General features: G+C 39.0%; 1 protein-coding gene across 1 annotated transcript in view; it reads right to left on the bottom strand.

Moving 5' to 3' along the window:
• SPTLC1 (serine palmitoyltransferase long chain base subunit 1) overlaps positions 1-23820 on the bottom strand; it is a 65624-nt gene that overhangs the window by 30231 nt on the left and 11573 nt on the right. The window contains exons 4-6 of the mRNA XM_019966614.2: positions 13489-13582; positions 12522-12594; positions 3467-3599 (exon numbers count right to left, since the gene is read on the bottom strand). Of these exons, the coding sequence (XP_019822173.1) occupies positions 3467-3599; positions 12522-12594; positions 13489-13582 (300 nt within the window). The remainder of the gene's footprint in view (positions 1-3466; positions 3600-12521; positions 12595-13488; positions 13583-23820) is intronic.

Here is a 23820-nt window from a genome sequence, read left to right as displayed (position 1 = left end):
TAAGGAAAATAAAATCCAAGGAACTACATGAAAATGAAAATAAACACATCAAATTCATGGAACACAACTATAGCATGATTAGGTAAATTCATAACACTAACACATTAGAAAAAAAAGAAAAGCCTCAAATTAGTAATTGAAGCTCCCACTTCAAGAACCTAGAATAAGATAAACTGAAAATGAGGAGACAAGAAATACACCAGAAATTAGCAGAAATGAAAACAAAAATACACTGTACAAAAAAATTCTATGAAACAGAGTTGATTTTTTTTTTTTTAAAGATCAATAGAATTGACAAATCTCTAGCAAAAATGACAAAAAAGAGAATAGACAAAAATTACCAGTCAGGAAGGAAATGGGCTTCCAGACATTTGTACTTTGGCCACCTCATGCGAAGAGCTGACTCACTGGAAAAGACTCTGATGCTGGGAGGGATTGGGGGCAGGAGGAGAAGGGACGACAGAGGATGAGATGGCTGGATGGCATCACTGACTCGATTGAGTCTGAGTGAACTCCAGGAGTTGGTGATGGACAGGGAGGCCTGGCGTGTTGCGATTCATAGGGTCGCAAAGAGTCGGACACGACTGAGCAACTGAACTGAAGTGAAATGTATACCGCATTAGAAGGATAAGAAAGGAATACCACAAAGTATGCTATACATATAAATTTGATGATTCAGAAGAAATGGACCAATTCCTTGAAAAACACTAGCTACTACATCTCAATATTTAAATAGCCTTATAAGTACTAAGGAAATCAAATTCATAGTTAAAATACTTCTAAAACAAAACAAAACAAAAAAACTCCAGGCTCAACTGTTTTTACTGGAGAATTCTAACACATGTTTATAGAATTTCTCCAGAAAATACTAGAAGAGGAGAGAACACTTTCAAATTGACTTCAGAAAGTATTCTGATGCCAAGACTACTGCTGCTGCTGCTAAGTCGCTTCAGTTGTGTCCGACTGTGTGCAACCCCATAGACAGCAGCCTACCAGGTTCCTCCGTCCCTGGGATTCTCCAGGAGAATACTGGAGTGGGTTGCCATTTCCTTCTCCAATGCATGCATGCATGCTAAGTCGCTTCAGTTGTGTCTGACTCTGTGCAACCCCACAAACAGCAGCCCACCAGGCTCCTGTGTTCACAGGATTCTCCAGGCAAGAATACTGGAGTGGGTTGACGTTTCCTTCTCCTATGCTAAGACTAACAAAATCTAAAAACAGTTAAGTATGGCTAGTTATCAGGAAATATAAACTAAAACCACAATGAGATATCTTTATACACCTACAGAATGACTAAAACGAAAAATAGTGACAACACCAAATGCTGCTGAAGATGTTGGAGAAACTACATCACTTATATACTGTTAACAGAAATGTGAAATAATATAGCTACTCTGGAAAAGTTTGGCAGTTTCTTGAAAAATGAAATGTGTAACACTGCATGACCAGCAACTGCACTCTTTGGTCTATATTCCAAAGAAATAAAATTTAAGCTCACAGAAAAACCTATACATGAATATTTATTGCATCTTTACTTGTAATATCCCTAAACTAAAAACAACTCTGATGTCCTTAAGAGGTGAATAGTTCAACAAACTTTGGTGTATCCGTACTATGGAATGTGGCTCAGCAATCAAAAGGAACAAACTCCTGTTTTATACAACAACTCTAAAGAATCTCTGGAGAATTCATTCAAAATGAAAAAAGGCAATCCTCAAATATTACCTACTATATGATTACATATGTACAGCAATCTTGAAATGATGAAATTACCGAAATGGGAGAAGAAAGCAGTGGCTGCTGCTGCTGCTGCTGCCAAGTCGCTTCAGTCGTGTCTGACTCTGTGTGACCCCATAGACGGCAGCCCACTAGGCTTCCCCGTCCCTGGGATTCTCCAGGCAAGAACACTGGAGTGGGTTGCCATTTCCTTCTCCAATGCATGAAAGTGAAAAGTGAAAGTGAAGTCGCTCAGTCGTGTCCAACTCTAGCAACCCCATGGACTGCAGCCCACCAGGCTCCTCCGTCCATGGGATTTTCTAGGCAAAAGTACTGGAGTGGGGTGCCATTGCCCTCAGGGGTTAAAGAGAAAACAGGATAGAAGGTACATGGGTGTGACAAAACCAGGGATTATCTTGACTTTATCAGTGTCTACATTCCAGTTTGAAACTGTATTAGAGTTTTGCAAGAGGTGACTTTTGGGGAAGACTAGGTAAGAGGTCCAGAAAATCTCTGCATTTCTTACAGGTGTACGTAAAGCCACAATTATCTCAACATAAAGCATTTCATTAGTAAAGGGTACATAAAGTAACAGAAAGATAAAGTAACAGGGAAAGATTTAAGTATATGAACAACCATTGCTCTGAGATCTGTAGACAAAGCATTATCACAGTTTACTACAAAAGAAAGAAAATGAAACCTCAGGCATATTGCCTATGCCTAATGAATTTATCAAAAACAATTCATTAAATCATTTGCTAAATACCATTTTTACCTCCAGTGTGCCTACCTTCAAATAGACTTCAGGTGGAATATTTAAAATTATGTACAAGGAAATAATTAAGTTTTCTAATGATGTACTAGAAATTTAAGTTCTAAGACACCAAGCATAAGACTTGAAAGTGAATTTAGACTAGGTTTCCCAGCAACTAAACCAAAAGGACAATATAGTATTTATTATCTGACAAAGGAAGCATACAAGTTCAACTGTTAACTGTAAGCCTTTTCTGGACTTTAAACTCAAAAAGGAATTTATGGGGTGGTACTTATACAAAGCAATACTGGATGACACTGTAGTTGTAACTATGCTTTATTAAAAATCTAGTCCCTAGTTGGGGACTTTCTTAACTTTCCAGAAGCAAACATACATGGGCACTGGATGTGTGGTATTGCTGTTTACCATAGAAGGGAGGAGCAGAGTGAGGGCTGGCAGAGCCCAGGCAGCAGGTTACAGGCAGCATCAAAAGTACCTGCCGCTAGCCCAAGCCTCTGTTATCTTCTGCGCAGATTATTAAATAACTTTTAATTTTAGGTCTCAGACTGACTTTTGCTTCCTCTTTAACACTGTAGCCAGAATTTGGTTTTGTCACACTTCACTTAATAGCTTCCATTGTTCATAAAAATAGAGATACAAGTCCTTATTATGAGTTCCCAACTCATGACTTCAGTATTCTAAACAACCCATGGGGTAAGATCAGCAGAGACCAGGAGTTGCAGCGTGGGTGCTGCGAAGTGGAGTGACTTCAGCAGGGAGTGTGAGTGGGTTATGATCACAGACTCACAAGGATACCATGCTGTCAGGAGCTGCATAGGGAAGGCAGAAGGCTGGCCCCTTCCTGCAGAAGTTTGACCTTCTCAATGTTAAAAAAAATATCAATATTTTAAGTAGATGATCTCTAACAGAGACATTTTCTAGGAAGGCCAATATTATTTCCAAAGGAATTTTGAAATGAAGGTAAAGGTAACTTACACAAACACAATGTCCCCTCTCTTAGAGTAAGCAGGAATAGCACTGGCTATGGTAGCAAATCCATATGAGTATATTATGGCTTCTTCTGTCTTCATAAATTTTGCCAGGCGGTCTTCTAAATCCAAGTGCACATCTAGTTCAAGAGTAAAAAGTTAAATGGTTAAAAGGTCTTTTAATTCTTTTTCTTTGACTAAAGAAGAAAGAAAATAACATAGGCAGTTTAGTTATTAGTAGTCACCTTGTGGTCAAATGTAATTGTTTTTAGTTACAAGTTATACAGTATCTACTAAGATAATTCCAGGCCCAAACTATGTCTATACTCTGTGAACTGAGTCAGCTACTCATCTGTCCGTAAACACATAACTGAGATGGCTCTGACTCGGTTTTGCTTTCATATCACTCTAGCAGTAAGAATTCAAGGCCCTGTCACTTTGCCCACTTTAACTTCTCTCAATCAACAGTGCTGAGGTGTTATCAACGTATGTTAATTTATTAATGCCTTTTTGCATTTTAGCAGAAGTGACCAAACCAGGCATTAAGACAACTGTCAAGCAGTTTTTAAAAGGAAAAGAAATACAAAAGCAAAGTGGTTAAAAAGAACTCCACACACTCTGCATTGAGAGGGAGGCTTTCTCAAGTATGGTGGTCACTCCACTGACAGTTTGTGTCAGCATTTATTGGTGGCACCTGCCATTATACTGTAGGACTGAGCTTCTGTCTGAATTTTCTTTCTAAGAGTACTGGTGAATCCAAATGTAGAATACAAAGAGAAATATGGCCCTTTTATGGAAGCAGCTTAGGAAGAATGTTGATATAATTATAGGGATAAACTGTAATTATTAAACTGTTTTTTTTCTTCTCTCTTACATCATGGTTCCATATAGCCTTTCACCTTCCTAGACCCTCAGATGAAAAGACCAGCGATATCCGGAATAAACAGTATACTGACTGGCTTTGAACTGGAAAACTTTAAGGCGTCTTGAAGCATTACCCAAGAGCAGAAAATTTTTTTTTAACTTCCTTTAGCTCTTTTAAGTACAGCAGGACCCAAGCCTGGAGAACCAGATCAGCGTTTTACCCATGCCCTGTGCAAGGAGAACTCAGAAGCTGATACAGGGAAGATGCAGCCAGGCCCCTCTAGCCTTGCAGTTTCAAGAGAAAGAGGACGAGCTCAGAGCAGTAAAGGCAGACTTTCAGACAGAGCCGGGGTATGTCCACTGAGAGGAACTCAGAAGCGCAGGCAGTGGCAGAGGACCTAGATGTTCTCCACTAAGGGCTGAAGAAGGCTGATGGCCCAGCAGAACCCTCCCTTCAGCCTACATGTCGAGGACCTGTAGGTGGGAGCATCGCACTAAGAGGCCCCTTCAGCATCAGCCTTCCCTGCGGTATGCCCCTCCCCACCAGAGCATTCCTGGTGAGAAAGGGGAGAAGGAAAAGACCTGAAGGACTGAGATATACAAAAGAAACAACCCAGCCCACGGTAAGGGACAGGGACCTAGTTAATTATAAAGCTTCCATCACCTTCCAGGGAGGGGTAAGTTCAGCAATAGGAATAAACCACTTTTTAGAACATTTGACTAAAGTGTCTAAACTCTGTAAACCCACTTACTGATATATCAGAGGCAAGCTAATCTTATTGCGATGCCTTTTAATTAATGAGACAAAATTGAGAATTATAAAAGATACAACTTCACAAAGGACTACATTTTAAAAAGGAGATGAGGGCTGTCTAACAATCTCAGTTAATTCAACTGTAAATTAAACATTTAGTAAATATCACATAAAGATACTGTGATAAGCACTGGGTCAGGGAGAAATACAGGGTTCCTGCCACCTGACAAAGTGAGACAGCTAAGAGAGGCATCTGGCAGTTTTCAATGGAGAACTCTGAGCCTACAAGGGAGACAAAAGACTAAGCTGTGCCTTTGGTCTCCTGGTCTGAAGCATCTGGGTCCCTTCTACACTCAGAACTGCAACACCTCCGTAGTGACTTCTGACTAAAGGCAGAGGTCCCTCAATCATGAACTGAAGGCTGCAGGGATGGGAGCCAGTCATTGAGCGAGAAATCAGACAGCACAGAGGGTCCAAACTAAATCCCAATTTGATGGCAAGAGAGGCACGGTGAGGAATTAGAAAATTTAGCAGCAATATCCGAAAAATAAAATAAATCAAAGTCTACTTCATAGACTTCTTAAAGAATGATACAGAATTGTGAAAATGAACTATTTACCCCATTCTAATCAAGCAATGATTTTAAAAAAAATCTAGGCATGCTTCTACCCATTTATAAGTTTAAAAGTATACCAATATAGCCTGAAAGTGAAAGTCACTCAGTATAGTGTGCGACTCTCTGCAACCCCATGGACTATACACAGTCCATGGAACTCTCCAGGCCAGAATACTGGAGTGGGTAGCCTTTCCCTTCTCCAGGAGATCTTTCCAACCCACAGATAGAACCCAGGTCTCCTGCACTGTGGCAGATTCTTTACCAGCTGAGCCACAGGGGAAGCCCAAGAATACTGGAGTGGGTAGCCTATCCCTTCTCCAGCGGATCTTTCTGATGCATGAATCGAACCGGGGTCTCCTGCATTGCAGGTGGATTCTTTAGCAACTGAGCTATCAGGGAAGCACTCCCATATAGCCTATTACATAAAAAACATGAAATATCATTTGATTTCCATTACCAGTCAAATAGTTATTTTTATAAACTGATACTTTAATTAGATCAATATTAAATAAACATGAGATTTCACAATAACAAGGTCTAGAAAGATGCATCCTGGTTGATCGAAATAGTACCAAAGGAGTGCTTAGCTTTTCAAGCATCAAACCTGTGATAGCAACACCACCAAGACTACAGACTTGATTTTGCTCCTCCCTGCCCACCATTCTATAAGGTATGTTGCCAGGGAAAGGTTTCAGGCAAAAATCTGACAAGAACAAGGAAAGCAGAAAAGCACCAGACATCCAGCTTCCTCCATGCGGCTGAGCACGAGCATGTCTCAGGTGTGCCTTCCTTTTCCTCTGCTAGTGTCCTCTGAGCACCTTCCCTACACGAAGACCCCCACCTCTCTGCTGCCTCTCATTTCTGATCAGATGAGAGAGCAGGTCCCATGTAGGAGGCCTCCTTCAAATTACCATGCTACCTCTAAATCGGGAATTATCTATGGCAAGTCTCAACAATTTAGCTAGCAGAAGTACTACCCAAGTCACAGTGAAATGCTTTCATTCATTATCTCCATTTCAAAAAGAAAAAACATGCTGTGCATACAAACTTTCTACCAACCACAAAAAGGGATTTAAAGTCATTCTGTAGATCTAAATGATTCTCATTGATTAGCAATAAAACAAATAAAAATAAATAAAACAAATACATCTTGGCTCTGCTTTAAGGGTTTACAGTTAGCAACTCAGTTGATAAAAAATTATGTTAATACTCTCATCACACATACTCATAACCATTTTTATGTCATTACCATGAAGTGATAAGAAGAATCTCTCTACAATAAGTCAGTGATTTACTGGTTCTTGTCTAGTCCCAGAAGCTTAAATAAGACAGGCCTTTTCTCCTAACTAAAAACACTGGGCTTTAGCTGATGTCAGCCTTGCAAAGCAGGTTTTGTGACAAGTGAACAAGGATAGCTGTATGACTTCTTTTTATGTATGATATTACACTGCAATGAAGAAATTCTCAACAAAAGGGCAGGGGAGGCAGCAAACAGAAAAAACTGCCAGGGCATGTTCTTTGACTCTGGATGTCTATCTTCTGTGTGCACGATCCCTTTCAACAATTAGATTCATAGATCTGCATGCGGCATTTTTAAATTCACTGCTAGGAAACAATATGGCAGGCAGGAGGCTGTGGCAGGAGGTGACCAGAAGGCCTCCATGTCCTCTCTGCCCTTTCTGCTGCCCTTGCTGGCACTTGCTCCCTCACCAGAACGTAACAGATGGGAGGCAAGGCTAGGGCAGGCTGCCCCACACCAAGCACAGAGCCTGGCCATGGTGGTCATCACAGGGGCTCAGATCTGGGCTCCCTCACTGCCAGCTGTGAACTCCAGACAGGCCTAAAACTGTTCTGTCCCTCTCAGGTCCTTCCTCTGTCAAATGGCAACAGGTGTACCTACCTGAAAGGATTGTTAGGAGAACCGCAAGAGTTAATGCTCATAAACACTCAGAATAATGCCTGGCATGGAAAAAGCAACATACTGTGTGTTTGTTCAACTAAATTAATATTTGTAGAATAAAAGAAAATGTTTTCTTCTTTTAAAAGGAAATATTAGATATGTTATCTTCTAATGAAGCTATCCAAATCCTGGATATCCAAATATAAGGGCTATCATATATTAAAGCCACTCAGTTCAATTTCCTATTTATCAGAATAAAAGGAGGTATTATGGCCAAGTTCTAGTTTGTTGTTTAGAGGAAAAACCATAAAATTGCCAATTTTAAAACAGTTACAACCTACTATATTTTCTCTTTATATCTCCATATTTTTATGTTACATACTTTTTTTAAATACCTGAGACTTGGACAATTTTTCTTAAAAGTACAAATATCACATATGTACTCATTAAAATACAAAAACAGTGCTGAATGTTTTCCAGAATGCTTTTGCATGCAGTATTTTTTCACAAACAGGATCTTACATGATTCTTACCAAAATGTTCTAAGTTGCACAAAGATCATTCCCTGCCTACACTGAGAAAACTACAATCCCATGACTGGTAGAAGGAAGTGGCAAATCTAGGAATTTTATGACCAAATGCTTTTCCTACTAAAACATGCAGTCAAGATACTATACAACAGAGAAAAAATATCTTTAAAATAAACAAATGAACAGTTCTTTACTCTTTTCTCTAAAACACAATTAAATGTCACTATCTCTCACCATGAAACCCTGCCAGTAACTGTCTTTTGATTCAGTTTAAGACCATAGAGCCAAGTATGTATTACATATGCAAGGCAGATCCCAGGCCTGAGGAATAAACAAATAAATGAGATCTGAATGCATTACAAACAAAATAAAAAGGTTCAACAAGAGCAATTATCAAAGGCACTGGGACTGCATTAGCCTTAGAGAAAAGGAAGGCTCCACAACTTGATAACACCATTTGATTGATTCTAAAATACACATTAAAACAGTAAGATGAGAAGGCGGAAAAACCTCTGGTTCACATGGTCCTTTACTATATAAGACAACTGGCTGGGCCTTTAGGAGGCAGGTAAACATTTAGCCTAAGAAACTAGAAGAATTTTAATTCAATTCTCAATTTTCTTTTTTCTGTGTTAATCACCTGCTGCTGCTAAGTCACTTCAGTCATGTCCGACTCTGTGCGACCCCAGAGACGGCAGCCCACCAGGCTTCCCTGTCCCTGGGATTCTCCAGGCAAGAACACTGGAGTGGGTTGCCATTTCCTTCTCCAATGCATGAAAATGAAAAGTGAAAGTGAAGTCGCTCAGTCGTGTCTGACTCTTAGCGACCCCATGGACTGCAGCCTACCAGGCTCCTCTGTCCATGGGATTTTCCAGGCAAGAGTACTGGAGTGGGGTGCCATTGCCTTCTCCGGTTAACCATCTAGTATCACCTAATTTTACTATCAAACAATAAGTGGAAAATGTTTTAATAAGGACATTTACTTTTCCAATAAGTGATTTTCATTCATTACTTGAAATGTTGAGAAAAGAGCTAAAACAGGCAACATTTTCTTCACTGAAAATAGATGCCTGAATGATCCTTTCAGGAAAAAGACAAAATTAAAAGCAACCTTTCGCTGGGCCAGGGAAAGAGACCCTAGTCTCATAAACGCACAAGCTACTAAAATGAAAGGAAAGGGGTCTTTTACTTCTGCTTTAATGCTCAGTGCAAAGGGTTAATGTACCATAAATATTTTGAATAATTTAACTGTAGAAGGTATTTTAGAGATTTAAAATATAGCCTTAGCAGATCTCAGGTAGCTTCCCTAAACTTACATACACTGAAATTTCAAGGTAATGTAATACAACTACAATAATTTAAGTGATCGGTTCCAGAATAAGGAAAAATATAGAAAATATCGTATTGAAAAAAACAAAAAATAAAAATATATGCAATATACATATAAAGAAAGGAAAAAAGATGATAAGCAAGCATAGATAACTGCTGAAAAGGAACAAAGCAAGTTAATAGGAAGGACGATATATTCAGAAAACATTACACGTTACTCCAGGCAGGTTTGGTGTCTTATTACAAAACCATCACACTGCAAATTAATCTTCAATCTTTATCCAGATACCACAGTCTGTTTGAACCCTGAACTACAATAGGATAAGAATGATACGTGTGAGTGGGCGTGTGCTGTCATTTAGTCGTGTCCAGCTCTTTGAGACCCCATGGACTGTAGCCCACCAGGCTCCTCTGTCCATGAGATTTTCCAGGCAAGAATACAGGAACGGGTGCCATTTCCTACTCCGTGGGATCTTCCTGACCCAGGATGGAGCCCATGTCTCTCGCACTTCCTGCACTGGCAGGCAGATTCTTTACCTCTGTGCCTGCCACCTGGGAAGCCCGGAGAAAGACACAGTGACAAATAAAGCTGTTCACAAAAGAGCTGATAACACAACCATGTGTTTATTACATTCAGACATATGAGAGACTAAATTTAAAACAAACTCGAACAGCATACTACATATATATGGTATGCTATCATTTTTGTAAAACTGGGGTGAAAAAGTATGAAATGGTTTGCATACACTGAAAAAAAGTCTCTGGAAGAATTAACAAGAAACTACTGACAGTAGCTGTCTTTTCTGGGAGGCAGAATGACAGTGGGTAGAGACTTCACTATCTTTTTAAACCTTTTTGAGATTTATATCATGGACTGAATTATTCAATCAAGAAAATTAATTTAGGGTTTTATGAAAAGTGAAATAAGTCAGACAGAGAAAGACAAACACCGTATGATCTCACTTATATGTGGACTCGAAGAAACAAAACAAACAAACCACAATGAAAACAGATTCATAGATAGAAGAAATATGTGGCTGCCAAAGGGAAAGGGGATGATGAGTGGGGATAATTAGGTACAGGGGGTTAAGAGGTACAAATGTCCTGTTATAAAATAAATAAGCAATGGGGATGTAATATACACCATAGGGTATATGGCCAATAATATTGTAATAACTTTAGGGAAAGATGGTTGCTAGACTTGTCGTGGTGATCATTTCATAATGTATGCAAATGTCAAATCACTATACACTTGAAACTAACAATATTTTTTGTCAACTACATTGCAATTTAAAAATTAATCTAAAAATCATTAAAGACCCCCCCACACACAAATCTGGAAGCACACAGCATCCTATTATGCATATTTCAGGTGATTCAAATGAAAAATTGACTGGGTGATTACAACAACATATTTCCACAGTTCTGGGAAAACTGGTCTTAAAGATTTGAAACTTTTTTTTCACTAAATTTTACAATAAATCTCTTATTGGTCTTCTCAGATAACTCTCGAGCAAGAGTCAAGGCCACATGGGCAAATAAAATCTGCTAGAAAGAGAGAGTTTTAAGAAAGCAAATTCTTTACCCCAGCAAGCAGATCATGGAAAGAAAGGCTTGTTGATCAGATTACAACAAATAAACCTGTAAAAACAAAAAGTGCCTTTTCTGGTTTTCTAATTCTTATCAAGGAAATAATACCCTACCAATAAAAAGCAGGCAAACAACTCATGTTTGCATTAGGCTAGAAGAAAGAGGGAGGTTTTGATCTAAGCTCTTTAAAGTCTTTGATCTTCCCATTACGACTGCAAATCAAGAAACTTGTTTTCTAGTTTTAGGGTTGAAATTAATTAGCAGTGTGACCATGAGGAAGTCACTTAACCTCTCTGAGCTTTCTAGTTCTCTTCTGAATAGCTGGGATGCAGGAATACAAGATTTTAAAGATCCTGTCCAGCTGCAGGAGTCTTGGACACCAACTCCCATCATCTGTTTCTAATACAAATAATTCAACCACTAAACTAGCTAAAGGATAAAGAAAGGTGCTCCCTTAAATAAAAACATCTTAACTGCAGAAGTGAAAAAAAAAGCACAGACCAAGAAATGAAAATGAGCAGAGAAGACTTTAAAAGAGACTTCCTTCCCTGACCTCTTTCCCCAGCCTCTGACATTTCGTAAACCAGAATGTTGTTTCCAGTAGTATACTCACTTGAACAATTATATAACAACATTTCTGAAATTTTCAGAAGCAAAGAACAATATACATTTAACAAAAACCATCATAAAATTCCAAGGTCTTCTTTGATGACTCTGATTTAGGGAGTTTACTGTGTTTGAAATCATACTCATCCTAACAGGTAGTTAATCCATCCCCAGGTCATCCACACATAAGGAAATCAATGATCCTTCATCTTCATTCCAGAAAGAAAAGGGCTATACAGTTGATCACTGCCCCCCGTACCTCCAATCTGTTCTCACCTTGCTCCTAGCATGTGGTTGTCCAGCTAGGGCAACTTCCCAGTCCCTCTGCTGGAGGCATGATCCAAGTTATGTTTTCACCAATGGAATGTGGGCAGAATGATGAGCAATACCACCTGCCCACCCAAACGGGTACAGCAGCCCTGCACTCCTGCTCCCCCATACTCATCATTTGGCTACAGCCACGCAGACCAGGAAGGTGCCCCTATTAGGCCAACAGCAACAATACAGGGAAGATTTGGGTTCCTGCACAACTATGAAGAGCAGAGCCATTCAAACCAGATGCTTCCCATCACAAATGTCACGCACGGCAGACAGTCTCCTCACACCATTGTCTCTTGGGGCAAATGCAACAAGAGCTCAGTCTTCGTCCTACTGAGACAGTGCGCCTTAGGTATCCATGGCCCTTCAACACAAGGGACAGTCAGCTTAAGATCAACATGTCTCCCACCAATGGTCTCAAACACAAAATCTTCTGGAAAGTTCATTTGCTTATTACCACAACTAATAAAGGATACCTTTTCCAAGAAGTTATGAAATCAGATTGGATCTTAATTGTTGGAAGCAGCAGTCTAAAAAATATGACAGAAAACATACCAAATGTGCCATAAAATCCTCTAGGTCCACAAGTTCCCACACCATACTTCTTTAGAGATGCCAAAGCTGCTGCCTTTGTGGAAAAAAAATATATATTGTAATAATTTATCCTTAAGAACTCAAAAATGAAATTTCCTGTTTTTTCACCCACATAGCTCACATACCTCTCTAGTTGCCTGGCTTTTCCTCCTTTATAAGAACTAAGACAATTCTGACAGGATATAAAGAAAGGAGGGATGGAAAGATTTAGGCATATGACTAAGAACATGGAAAAGTTATATTAGCTTGACCATTAAAACCTGGTTGTTAGTCACTCAGTCGTGTCCAACTCTTTGCGACCCCATGGACTGTAGCCTACCAGGCTCCTCTGTCCATAGGATTTTCCAGGCAACCGTACTGAAGTGGGTTGCCATTTCCTTTTCCAGGGGATCTTCCTGACCCAGAGATCGAAATCAGGTCTCCTGCACTGTAGGCAGACACTTTACCGTCTGAAAACCTGGTTAACTCAATGCATTCGCACTTTTTGGCATTTTGGGCATAAGTTTTACCTCAAAGTTCATGGACATGAACTTGTACAAACTTTGGGAGATGGTGAGGGGCAGGGAGGCCTGGCGTGCTACAGTCCAAAGGGTTGCAAAGAGTTGGACGTAACTGGGCGACTGAACAACTTTCCTCAAAAAATGTTTACTGGCTCACAATCCCAAAAGGAGATGAAGCAATTTCCTGGACACATCTCCAACTATTACCGGGTTTGGTTCATATAGTTCTCTGGCTGTCACCTAACACTAGACCACATTAGGACACTCCTGCCTTCCCTTGTTGAAAACTAGGTTACAGCTCTGTCAAGAAAGAATAATGATAAACATTTACAAAGCCCTTTCAGATATTCTGCATTTGTCTCTTATTTTATGCCCAGTTGCTCAAGTCAGTCATGTTATCTGTCCACTTCAGCATATGTGCTACCTACCTTGAGCCTAGGGTTATCCAACAATCCAAGAAAATTGAATGAAGCAAAGTTTATACATTCTTTTCCATTCACCACGATGTTATGGCTTGGAGGGCTGGGGAAAGAGACAAGAGTGGTATACTTCAGTCATTTGTGTTGCAGGACACACATTATTATACTGTCTCGGAGAGGGAAGGGGACAGGACACACAAGTGTGTCATTCTACTCTATTCGCATACTCCTATCTCTCTTTTTATTCTTAAAAAGTAAAATTAGAAAATGGTATATTAAAAATCAGATACTTGGTAATTAACTCTACTCTTAATAGGCCCCTCTATACTACTTAAATTAAAAAAAGGTGAGCTAGAATTTCAAGATTTTGGATAGACAAATGGCAAACCTTTGCTTGGTTTTGAAACTCACTTAAGTTGCTAAATAAAGTACCTCAGGAAAACATAGAAACATCAAGATCAAAGGCATGAAGAGACAGAGCGAGTCACAGTCTTACAGACAAGTTTAAAAATACATGTTATCTACAGGAAGCCACCACAAGAATAAGTAAGCCGTGGCCCCCATTTCTAAAGTTAATGCTGAAACGCTATTTAAAAGGAATTCCCCACCCCTCCACAAAGGGGTAAAATAAGAGTGCCCGGTTGCACAGAGCATGGATCTGAGTTCAGCTGAACAGGAGATGGGCTCTTACTCAGACAACCTATCGTCCTCTGCTGAAAAGTACTCGAGCTACAAGTCATGCTTTAAAAATACAGGCCAAACTATGGGACACGAGCTATTAAAGGGTGTGATTAATGGATCACAGCCAGCCCATTTCACCTAAAGGAAATCGTAAGAATAAAGAATAGAATGGAATAGAAACATACCACACAGGGCCAGGGAAAGGACAGTGGCACAGAACTGATTCTGTTTCACAAACTCACTGCTCTGTCACTGGGCTGTTCTGTAAAATGTACTGCAGCTAGAAAAGACTAGGGAACACCACTCTCACCAGTATATTCTAACAGAACTAGTTTTCTGCAAGAAAAATAATGAAAAAATGCTGGGAATCCAGGGAAGGAAAAGAATGACTACTAGAAGTAAATTAACAAAAGCAGATGAACTCATACAAGACTCTGAAAAGAACAGCTGTAGATCAGTCAGGCAGATTCTGTCTGCATTGTGGCTAGTGACGGCTTCAGAAACTCAGGGGTGTCACTTGGCCTCCATGAGCCTGTTTCTTCATCTATAAAGTGGGGTGAGAAGCTATGGCTCAAATTGTCATTATAAAAAGTGCTCATTAACTATCTTCTTTCTTCTCTATGGCTTCAAGGGCTTTTTCTCTTTCAAATCATCCACTATGATTCTAAATCTACTATGTCACTTGTTTTCCCAATTTCTGCTGCTGCTGCTGCTGCTAAGTCGCTTCGGTCATGTCCGACTCTGTGCGACCCCAGAGACGGCAGCCCACCAGGCTCCCCTGTCCCTGGGATTCTCCAGGCAAGAACACTGGAGTGGGTTGCCATTTCCTTCTCCAATGCATGAAAGTGAAAAGTGAAAGTGAAATCGCTCAGTTGTGTCCAACTCCTAGTGACCCCATGGACTGCAGCCTACCAGGCTCCTCTGTCCATGGGATTTGCCAGGCAAGAGTACTGGAGTGGGTTGCCACTGCCTTCCCAACTCCTAGGACTTCTTTAGTTTCACAAAACTGAAGTTTCATAAAATTTCCTGAGGTGGTGGAGCTGGCACCCACAAGAACATGAAAAAGCAAAATATCCATGTAGACAAGGGCTGCACACAAAAATCTCAAACATTCCAGAATGGAGGGCAGAATCAGTAATATGAAAGGACCTACTCACTGATCTTAAGAGAGCCTCCCAGAGAGGCAGGAGGCAAATGGGGCTTAATATGGAGACAGAGATAGTGGCAGCCATCATTTTGGGAGATCATCATACATGGCAACACGGCTGCTGACAAGTGCCATTTTGGAAATCCCACTCTAGCTTATTAGCACTGAAACTGAGCTCTGTCTACCAGCCAGTCAGCACTAGTACTGGGAAATGCCAGGCCAAGGGATGAGATGGGCGGAAACACAGTCCCACCTACTAGCAGGCAGGCTGTCATAGGACCCCATGAGCTGCAGGAACCCCAAGACTAAACCTGCCCACCAACACTAGGTAAACACTAGCTCTGGGGCTCCTGGCCTTCAGTCAGCTACTTCGTAACCTGGGCCCACCCACCAGGGGGTTGGCACCAGGACTGGGACTCCACTAGCCATGTAGCCAGCTGTGCAGGATCTGGACATGCCCATCAGGGGCCAAAAACTTCTGCACAACTTCTGTGGTAACCAACTAGACCAAGGACCAGCCATAGCTACCAAGTATCCATAGGAGTCAGTCCACTGAAACAGACTCACTTAGCACACACAGGGCATGCTCAGAACATGTAGCTCTGGTGGCCAGATGGAAGAATGCTGTTGCAAGTTTAAAGCAATACAAGAGTATCTCAAGAAACAAAAAATCCCTCAGATAAATGACAACCTTACACTTAAAGGACATAGAAAAAGAACATGCAAACTCCATAGTATAAAGAATAAAATGTCACACACGAAAAATCACAGAAATTTCACACAAAAAGGACATTATAGACCGGTATCATTGATGAACATAGATGCAAAAATCCTCAACAAAATATCAGCAAGCTGAATCAAACAATACATTAAAAGGATCATACACCATGATCAAGTGAAATTCATCCCAAGGATGCAAGGATGGTTCAATATCCAAAAATCTATCAACATGACCTATCATATTAACAAACTGAAGAATAAAAATCATGATCATCTCAACAAGGAGACAAAGTTTTGACAAAATTTAACATCCATTTATGATAAAAATACTCTCAACAAAGTGAGTACAGAGGGAACATACCTCAACATAATAAAGTTCACACGGAGCAAGCCCACAGCTAATATACTCAACTGTGAAAAACTGAAAGCATTTCCTTTAAGATTAGGAACAAGACAAGGATGAGCAAGGAATCTAAATAGATATTTTTCCAAAGAAAACATACAGATGGCTAACAGGCACAAAAGATACTCAACATCACTAATCATCAGGAAAACACAAAACAACGATGAAATACCACCTCACACCTGTCAGAAGAGTTATCATTAAAAAGACAAATAACCAGTGTTGGCAAGGATGTGAAGAAAAAGGAACCCTCATGCATTATTTGTGGGAATGCAAATTGGTACAGCCACTATGGAAGATAGCATGGAATCACTTCAAAAATTAAAAATGGAGCTATCATATAATATAGCAATTCCAACCCTGGGTATTTATTTAAAGAAAACAAAAGCACTCATTAGCAAATATTTTTCCACGCTTATGTTTATTTCAGCATTATTTACAATAGCCCAGATACGAAAGCAATCTGAGTGCCCATCAGTATGGAAAAAGAAGATGTAAGGAGGAGTATTACTCAGCCAAAAAATAAAGAACAAAATCTTGCCACTTGTGAGAACGTGAATAGATCTACAGGGTATTATGCTGAGTGGAATAAGTCAGAGAAAGACAAATATGTATGATTTTACTTACATGTGGAATCTGAAAAGCAAAACAAATGAACAAACATAACAAAACAGAAGCAGTCACAGAGAAGCAGAGTCATAGCCAGAGGGAAGGGAGGCTGGGGGAATGAGAAAAAACGGGTGAGGAAGATTCATAGGTACAAATTTTCAATTATAAAAAAAATGAGTCATGGATATGAAATGCACAGTGTGGGGAATACACTTAATGATTATTGTTGTATCTTTGTATGGTGATAAATGGTAATTAGATTCATCATTGTGATCATTCTGAAATGTATACAAATATAAAATCACCATGTTGCATACCAGGAACTAATATAGTGTTTTAAGTCAATCACACTTCAAAAAGAAACAAACTCACAGGAAAAGAGATCAGATTTGTGGTTACCAGAGGCAGGTTAGGGAGAGGGGGTATTGGATTAAGGTGATCAAAAGGTACAAACTCCCAGTTATAAGATAATTAAGTACTGGGGATGTAACAAGCTTCCCTGGTGGCTCAGATCGCAAAGAATCTGCCTGCACTGCATGTACAACATGACAAATATAGTTAACACTGATGTTAAATTATATATGAAAACTGTTGAGAGTAAAACTTGTTTTCCTCAGAAGGAAAAAAAAATTGTTATTTAATTTTGAATCTGTATGAGATGATGTATGTTCACTAAACTTAATGTGGTAATCAATTCATGATCTATGTAAGTCAAATCATGCTATACACCTTAAACAGTGCTATATGTCAAGTATATCTTAATAAAACTAAAAAAAATTATTTTCTAATTTTTAAAAGATACTTTATTGCTAACAAATGACAACCATCATCTGACAATACAAGGTTGCCACAAACTTTTAATTTGTAAAAAATGCAGTATCTATGAGAGTGCAATGGAATTCCCAAGTGGTAGAGTAGTAAAGAATCCACCTGCCAATGCAGGAGACACATGAGACGTGGGTTTGATCCCTGGGTTGGGAAGATCCCGTGGAGCAGGAAACGGCTACCTGCTCCAATATTCTTGCCTGGAAAATTCCATGGACAGAGGAGCCTGGTAGGCTATATAGTCCATGGGGTCGCAAAGAGTTGGACATGACTGAGTGCGTGCACACACACACACACACACACACACACATACACACACACAGGAGTACAACAAAGCAAAGTGCAATAAAATGAGGTATGCCTATATATAAATACCTGCAAACAGCAGCAGCTGCACCCACTAAGTTACACATATTTTGTTCTCAATGGGAAAAAATAAAATTGAATAACCATATACAAAGGTGAATTCCAGGCATTTTAAAAGCCTAAAAAGTACTCTGAAAAAGGTAACAGAAGAAAATTTAGAAAGTCTTTGTGACCTCAGAATAGGAAATGATTTCTAGAGCAAGTCTCCAAACACAAACCATGAGGCTAAAATGGATGGATGTGACTAAGTCAAAACTAAGAATTTTGGTTCAACGAAGATACCACAGACAAAACTAACAGATGGGTGATAGAAATTTGTTGTATTTCATGAATGCAAGATGGCATCAACTGTATTTTATCTACCACTAAGGAAGAAAGACATGGCCAATTAAAATGTAATGACAGTTTTCTTATTATATGTGTTTCAGGTTATATTTAATGAAAAGGCATTCCTGACACAGATTTTTGTCATTCTACTTTCGCACCTATGTAGGGAAAAATATAAACAAGATGAATCAGTTAAGACATTCCTAATTTTTAGTCAGCAGTTCTGACTGACTGCTCCCTGCTACATCATGGATATCACAGGTATTCACACTCCCTGCTAACAGGAGTATCCTGGTATTGCTTAGGAAGATGCTCTGCTATCATCTCTGAGATTACCTGACAAGTCACCCATTCTCTAAATTTCGTGCTGGAACTTTCCTATTGGACTAAACTCCTAATTTAATCTTTTCTCAACTGAATCACGTGTTTCTAGAAAGTAAGCTCTTATTATCCAAAGGCAGCAGGAATTTGACAAAGGAATGCTCAAAGCCATAGTCCCAACAGCCTCTGTTCATCCGTCTAGAGGAATCTGAGCATTTCTCCTTCCATCAGCTGTCTTATACGACCTGTGGCCACGTAACTCAACTGAGGTGTTGGCAGTGAGTACAGCCATGACCAAGTTCATCAGTGCTAAGAAACGATACCACCCCAACTGCCCCCAGGTAAGAATGACTCCCAGTAGCTGTAAGATTCATATCCATTTCAGAGATCTTAAAATAGAAAGAAAAAAAAAAGTTTCTTAGAATCATTGTAATAAATCACTACACAAGAACTGATCAAGAATTAAAATCTACACAATAATGGGGATTCCTGATAATTGAAAAGTAGGCTGGGAATTAGGTAGAAAAAGAAGTAGAAGATACTAGTAGGCATTCACAGAAGAGAAAAGCCCCAACAGCTAATAAGTAGATAAAATTATACTTAATGGCTCAAATAATCAGAGAAATGCAAAATAAAACAATGTTGTCCAGGTATTGGGTACTGGTATACGCCTGTCTCATTTCCCTCTGGGACTTTCCTACATCATGATTCTCCTGCTGGGCCCACACCCCTAGAGAGACTCAAACAGGTCCACAACAGGATGTCAATCAGGTTTAATAACCACACTGTTTGTAGCAGTGGGGAGTAGAGGCAGCTGAGGTATATATCACAAGGAAAATGGCTAAGTAAAACATGGTAGCCATATACAGCAGAATAATATGTACCAGTCAAAAGAAATGAGAAGTACACTTAGCAATTCCACCTCTCTGTGCTGCCGCATATTTCTTTACACCACTCAACACCAGCTAACACTATATTTACTTCATTTTTGGTCTGCCTGGCCTAAGAGAACTAAGATTTTGATTACTGCACATACTCAGCATATTCCTTGAACACAGCAGGAACTCAAACATTTGTCGAAAAATTGTGTTGAGTAGAAAACTTGTTTAAAAAAAAATCAGAATGGAGTCTAGAGCACAAAATTAAAAACACATTCATAAAACATTAAAAATAGTTTCAAGAATCTATACATGCTAAAAATAATAAAATACATGTTTTTAATGACATAAAATAATAAAAGAAAGTAAAATACAAGCATTACAGTGAGATCCATTACTGGTGGAGAACAGATGCAGGTGCTGGGGATAAAGGAAACCAAGAAAAAAGCAAATGAGAATGCTGTCTTACATGAGTGCTGATGAGAGCAGTGCTGAAGAGGAGGTCAATACCTGTGCCTGCAAGAAAGGCCCAAAATGAAGAAAATAAAACAGAGACTGAACTAAACCAGAGGACAAACCTTTAGCAAATCTGAGTGAGAAAGGAGACACAGATGACTGTAATGCAGACACAAACCCCACAGATGTGTTGTTCTACACATCTGTATATAAAGTTGTGTGTGTATGTATATATATATATATATATATAGCATATATATTATTTTACATATGAGGAGGACTTCCCTATAGCTTAGATGATAAAGAATCTGCCTGCAATGCAGGAGACCTGGATTTGATCCCTGAGTCAGGAAGATGCCCTGGAGAAGGAAATGGCAATCCACTCCAGCATTCTTGCCTGGAGAATCCCATGGACAGAGGAGTCTGGCGAGCTATAGTCCATGGGATAACAAAGAGTTGGACATGACTAAGTGACTAACACACACACACATATATATATATATTTTTTTTTTTACATATAACTGTTTGAGAAAATTCTATGAACTACTTCATGCAAAAGCATTTGAAAACACAAGAAATGAACAATTACTAAATAACAATAACCAAAACTTACTCATAAAGGAAATAGAAATGGTTTTACAAACTCACTGAAGACATTAAATTCATGATTTAAAATCTATGCTCAACAGAACAAACAACAAATACATATTATTGCCAAGAAAATTACAAGACTACTAAATTTCTGATACCAAACCTGGGCCAGCATAGTAAGGGAAAAGAAAAGACTAAACTCGTTTTCTAATACTGATACTAAAAGTACCAAATATTAGCAAAAAAAAACAAAAAACAAAAAAAAAAACCCAAACAATTAATAAAAATTAACCAAAGAGTCATGCTTAAATAGGGTTTATCTATCACTAAGTTGTAAGAGTTTTCTAATATATATTTTGGATACTAGCCCCTTAACAAATAAATGACTTGAAAATATTTTCTCCCATTTTGCAGGGTTTTGTATTATTTCTCTGATAGTGGACTTTGAAACACAAGTGTTTTTAATTTTAATGAATTGCAGTTTATTTTTCCTTTGGCTGCTTGTGCTTTTTGTGTCATATCTAAAAATCTTTGCCCAACCCAAGATTACAAAGAATTACTCTTTTGTTTTCTTTCTTCTACTAAGAATTTATAATTTTTGCCCTTAAATTTGGGCCTGTGATTAATTCTGAGCTAATTTTCACACATGTTGTGAGTCTGAGGTCTGTCATCATTCTTTTACACATGTCTATCCAGTTGTGCCATCACCATTCGCTAAAAAAGACTATTCTTTCCCTACTGAATTGTCTTGGCACTTTGTTGAAAATCAATGGACCATAATTTAAGGTTGTCCACCCATTTTTAAGAATAAGACACTGAAATGCTAACCAGAAAGAAAAAAAGTAAAGTGTTAGTTGCTCAGTCATGAACGATTCTTTGCAATCCCATGGACTGTAGACTGCCAGGCACCTCTGTCCATGGAATTCTCCAGGCAAGAATACTGGAGTGGGTAGCCATTCTCCAAGGGTTCTTCCTGACCGAGGGATTGAACCCAAGTCTCTCTTATTACAGGCAGATTCTTTACCATATGAGCCACAGGGAAGCTAACTGAAGCACTGTGTAAATAGGCCTGGCTTCTTGACTCACAGTGGGCTTCACTCTATAATAATCAGACACGAGTTCATCTGTGGAAACCCTAAGCTCAAAATTTTCTGTGTTTATTCTCTTGACTTCGAGTTTCACCAAAGAGAACTCCTTTGGTATATATGAGGTATAAATCTGGTTTCCAACTTTCTCTAAGAGCTGAGATGGAGGAAATGGGATCAGCATCCTACTATTCATTATAAACATTTTACTTACATTCTGTTTTCAGAAGGGCACCCGTTCCCTAACACATCCTTCGGACTTTTCATTTATATTTAGCCTTTCCAGAGGGTAAATCTCCATCTTTCTGCAAGTCTACCAAGCTAGAATCTGAGTGACGATGAGTGGTGTGGCTGCTTGCAATTTCGAGAAATTTTATGTATATGCTTAATTACTGTAAAAAAAATCAACCAGTACAATTTAAAACAGTAATGGATTAGGGGAGAAGAGTCACAATCATCTCAACAGATTTAATAAAATTTAATACTCTGATTTTAAAACTAACAAAAAGTTCCCTTAGCAAATTAGGATGAGAAAGGAAGGCCTGTAACACCATACAGGTTATCCCATAAAAGCTATCAGGAACAGGACACAGAAGTCTTTGTTACCACTCCTATTCAACACTGCATACAAAGTATCCCAGCCAGTGTAATAACACAGAAACAAGAAGAAAATGATGCTCTTCATGACAGAAATGAAAACTCTCTGGTATCTAGAGATAAAGCTATTAAAAGATATGCAACGTCAATTTCCTGGCTGTGATACTGTACTACAGTTAAGCAAGATGTTACCACTGGGGGACATAATGAAGGGTATATGGAATCTATCTGTATTATTTCTTATGACTTCATGTGAATCTATCATGTTTCAAAACAAAAAGTATGAAAAGTTAAGCAAAATCTTTATGAAAAACGTTATCCAACTTTTCTCAGAAACATTAAAGACCTAAATATACAAGTTATACACAAGATACATGGTGATGAGATTCAGTATTAGCAATATGCCAATTCTTTCCAAATTAATCCACAAATTCAATGCATTACTAGTCGAAAGTTCAAATTCATTTTCTGGTGAAATCTGATCAGCTAAACCTAAACTATTAGTGAAGAGTCAAAAAACAGCCTAGACAATTCTGAAGAATAAGAAGGTTAAGGATCCACGCTAGCCAAGACCTATTATTAACCTAGTGGTATAAATGAAGTTCTGGCATAAGAGGAACAAATAACACTGTGGACGGAGGTTTGTAACACTGTACAGGAGGCGGTGTCAAAAACTATCCAAAAGAAAAAGAAATGCAAGAAGGCAAAGTGGTTGTCTGAGGTGGCTTCACAAATAGCTAATGAAAGATTAGCAAAAGGCAAGGGAGAAAGGAAAAGATATGCCCAACTGAATGCAGAGTTCCAGAAAACAACATGAAGAGATAAGGGCTTCTAAAATGAACAACGCAAAGCAACAGAGGAAAACAGTACAATGGGAAAGACTAGAGATCTCTTCAAGAAAACAGAAGATATCAAGGAAACATTTCATGAAAAGATGGGCAGGATAAAGCAGAGAAACAATAAGGACCTAACATTAGAAGAAGAGATTAAGAAGAGGTAGCAAGGAGATGGCAAGAGTGAATGTCGACATTCTAGGAATCAGTGAACTAAAATGGACTGGAATGGGTGAATTTAACTCAGATGACCATTATATCTACTACTGCAGGCAGGAATCCTTTAGAAGGAATGGAGTAGCCATCATGGTCAACAAGAGTCCAAAGTGCAGTACTTGGATGCAATCTCAAAAACGAAAGAATGATCTCTGTTCGTTTCCAAGGCAAACCATTCAATACCACAGTAATCCAAGTCTATGTCCCAACCAGTAATGCTGAAGAAGCTGAAGCTGAACGGTTCTATGAAGATCCATAAGACCTTTTAGAACTAACACCCAAAAAT

This window comes from Bos indicus, chromosome 8, assembly GCF_029378745.1.
Source record: "Bos indicus isolate NIAB-ARS_2022 breed Sahiwal x Tharparkar chromosome 8, NIAB-ARS_B.indTharparkar_mat_pri_1.0, whole genome shotgun sequence".
Taxonomy (NCBI): Eukaryota; Metazoa; Chordata; class Mammalia; order Artiodactyla; family Bovidae; genus Bos; species Bos indicus.
Note: the sequence above shows the minus strand (reverse complement) of the source record. Positions and strands in the feature narration are given on the sequence as shown.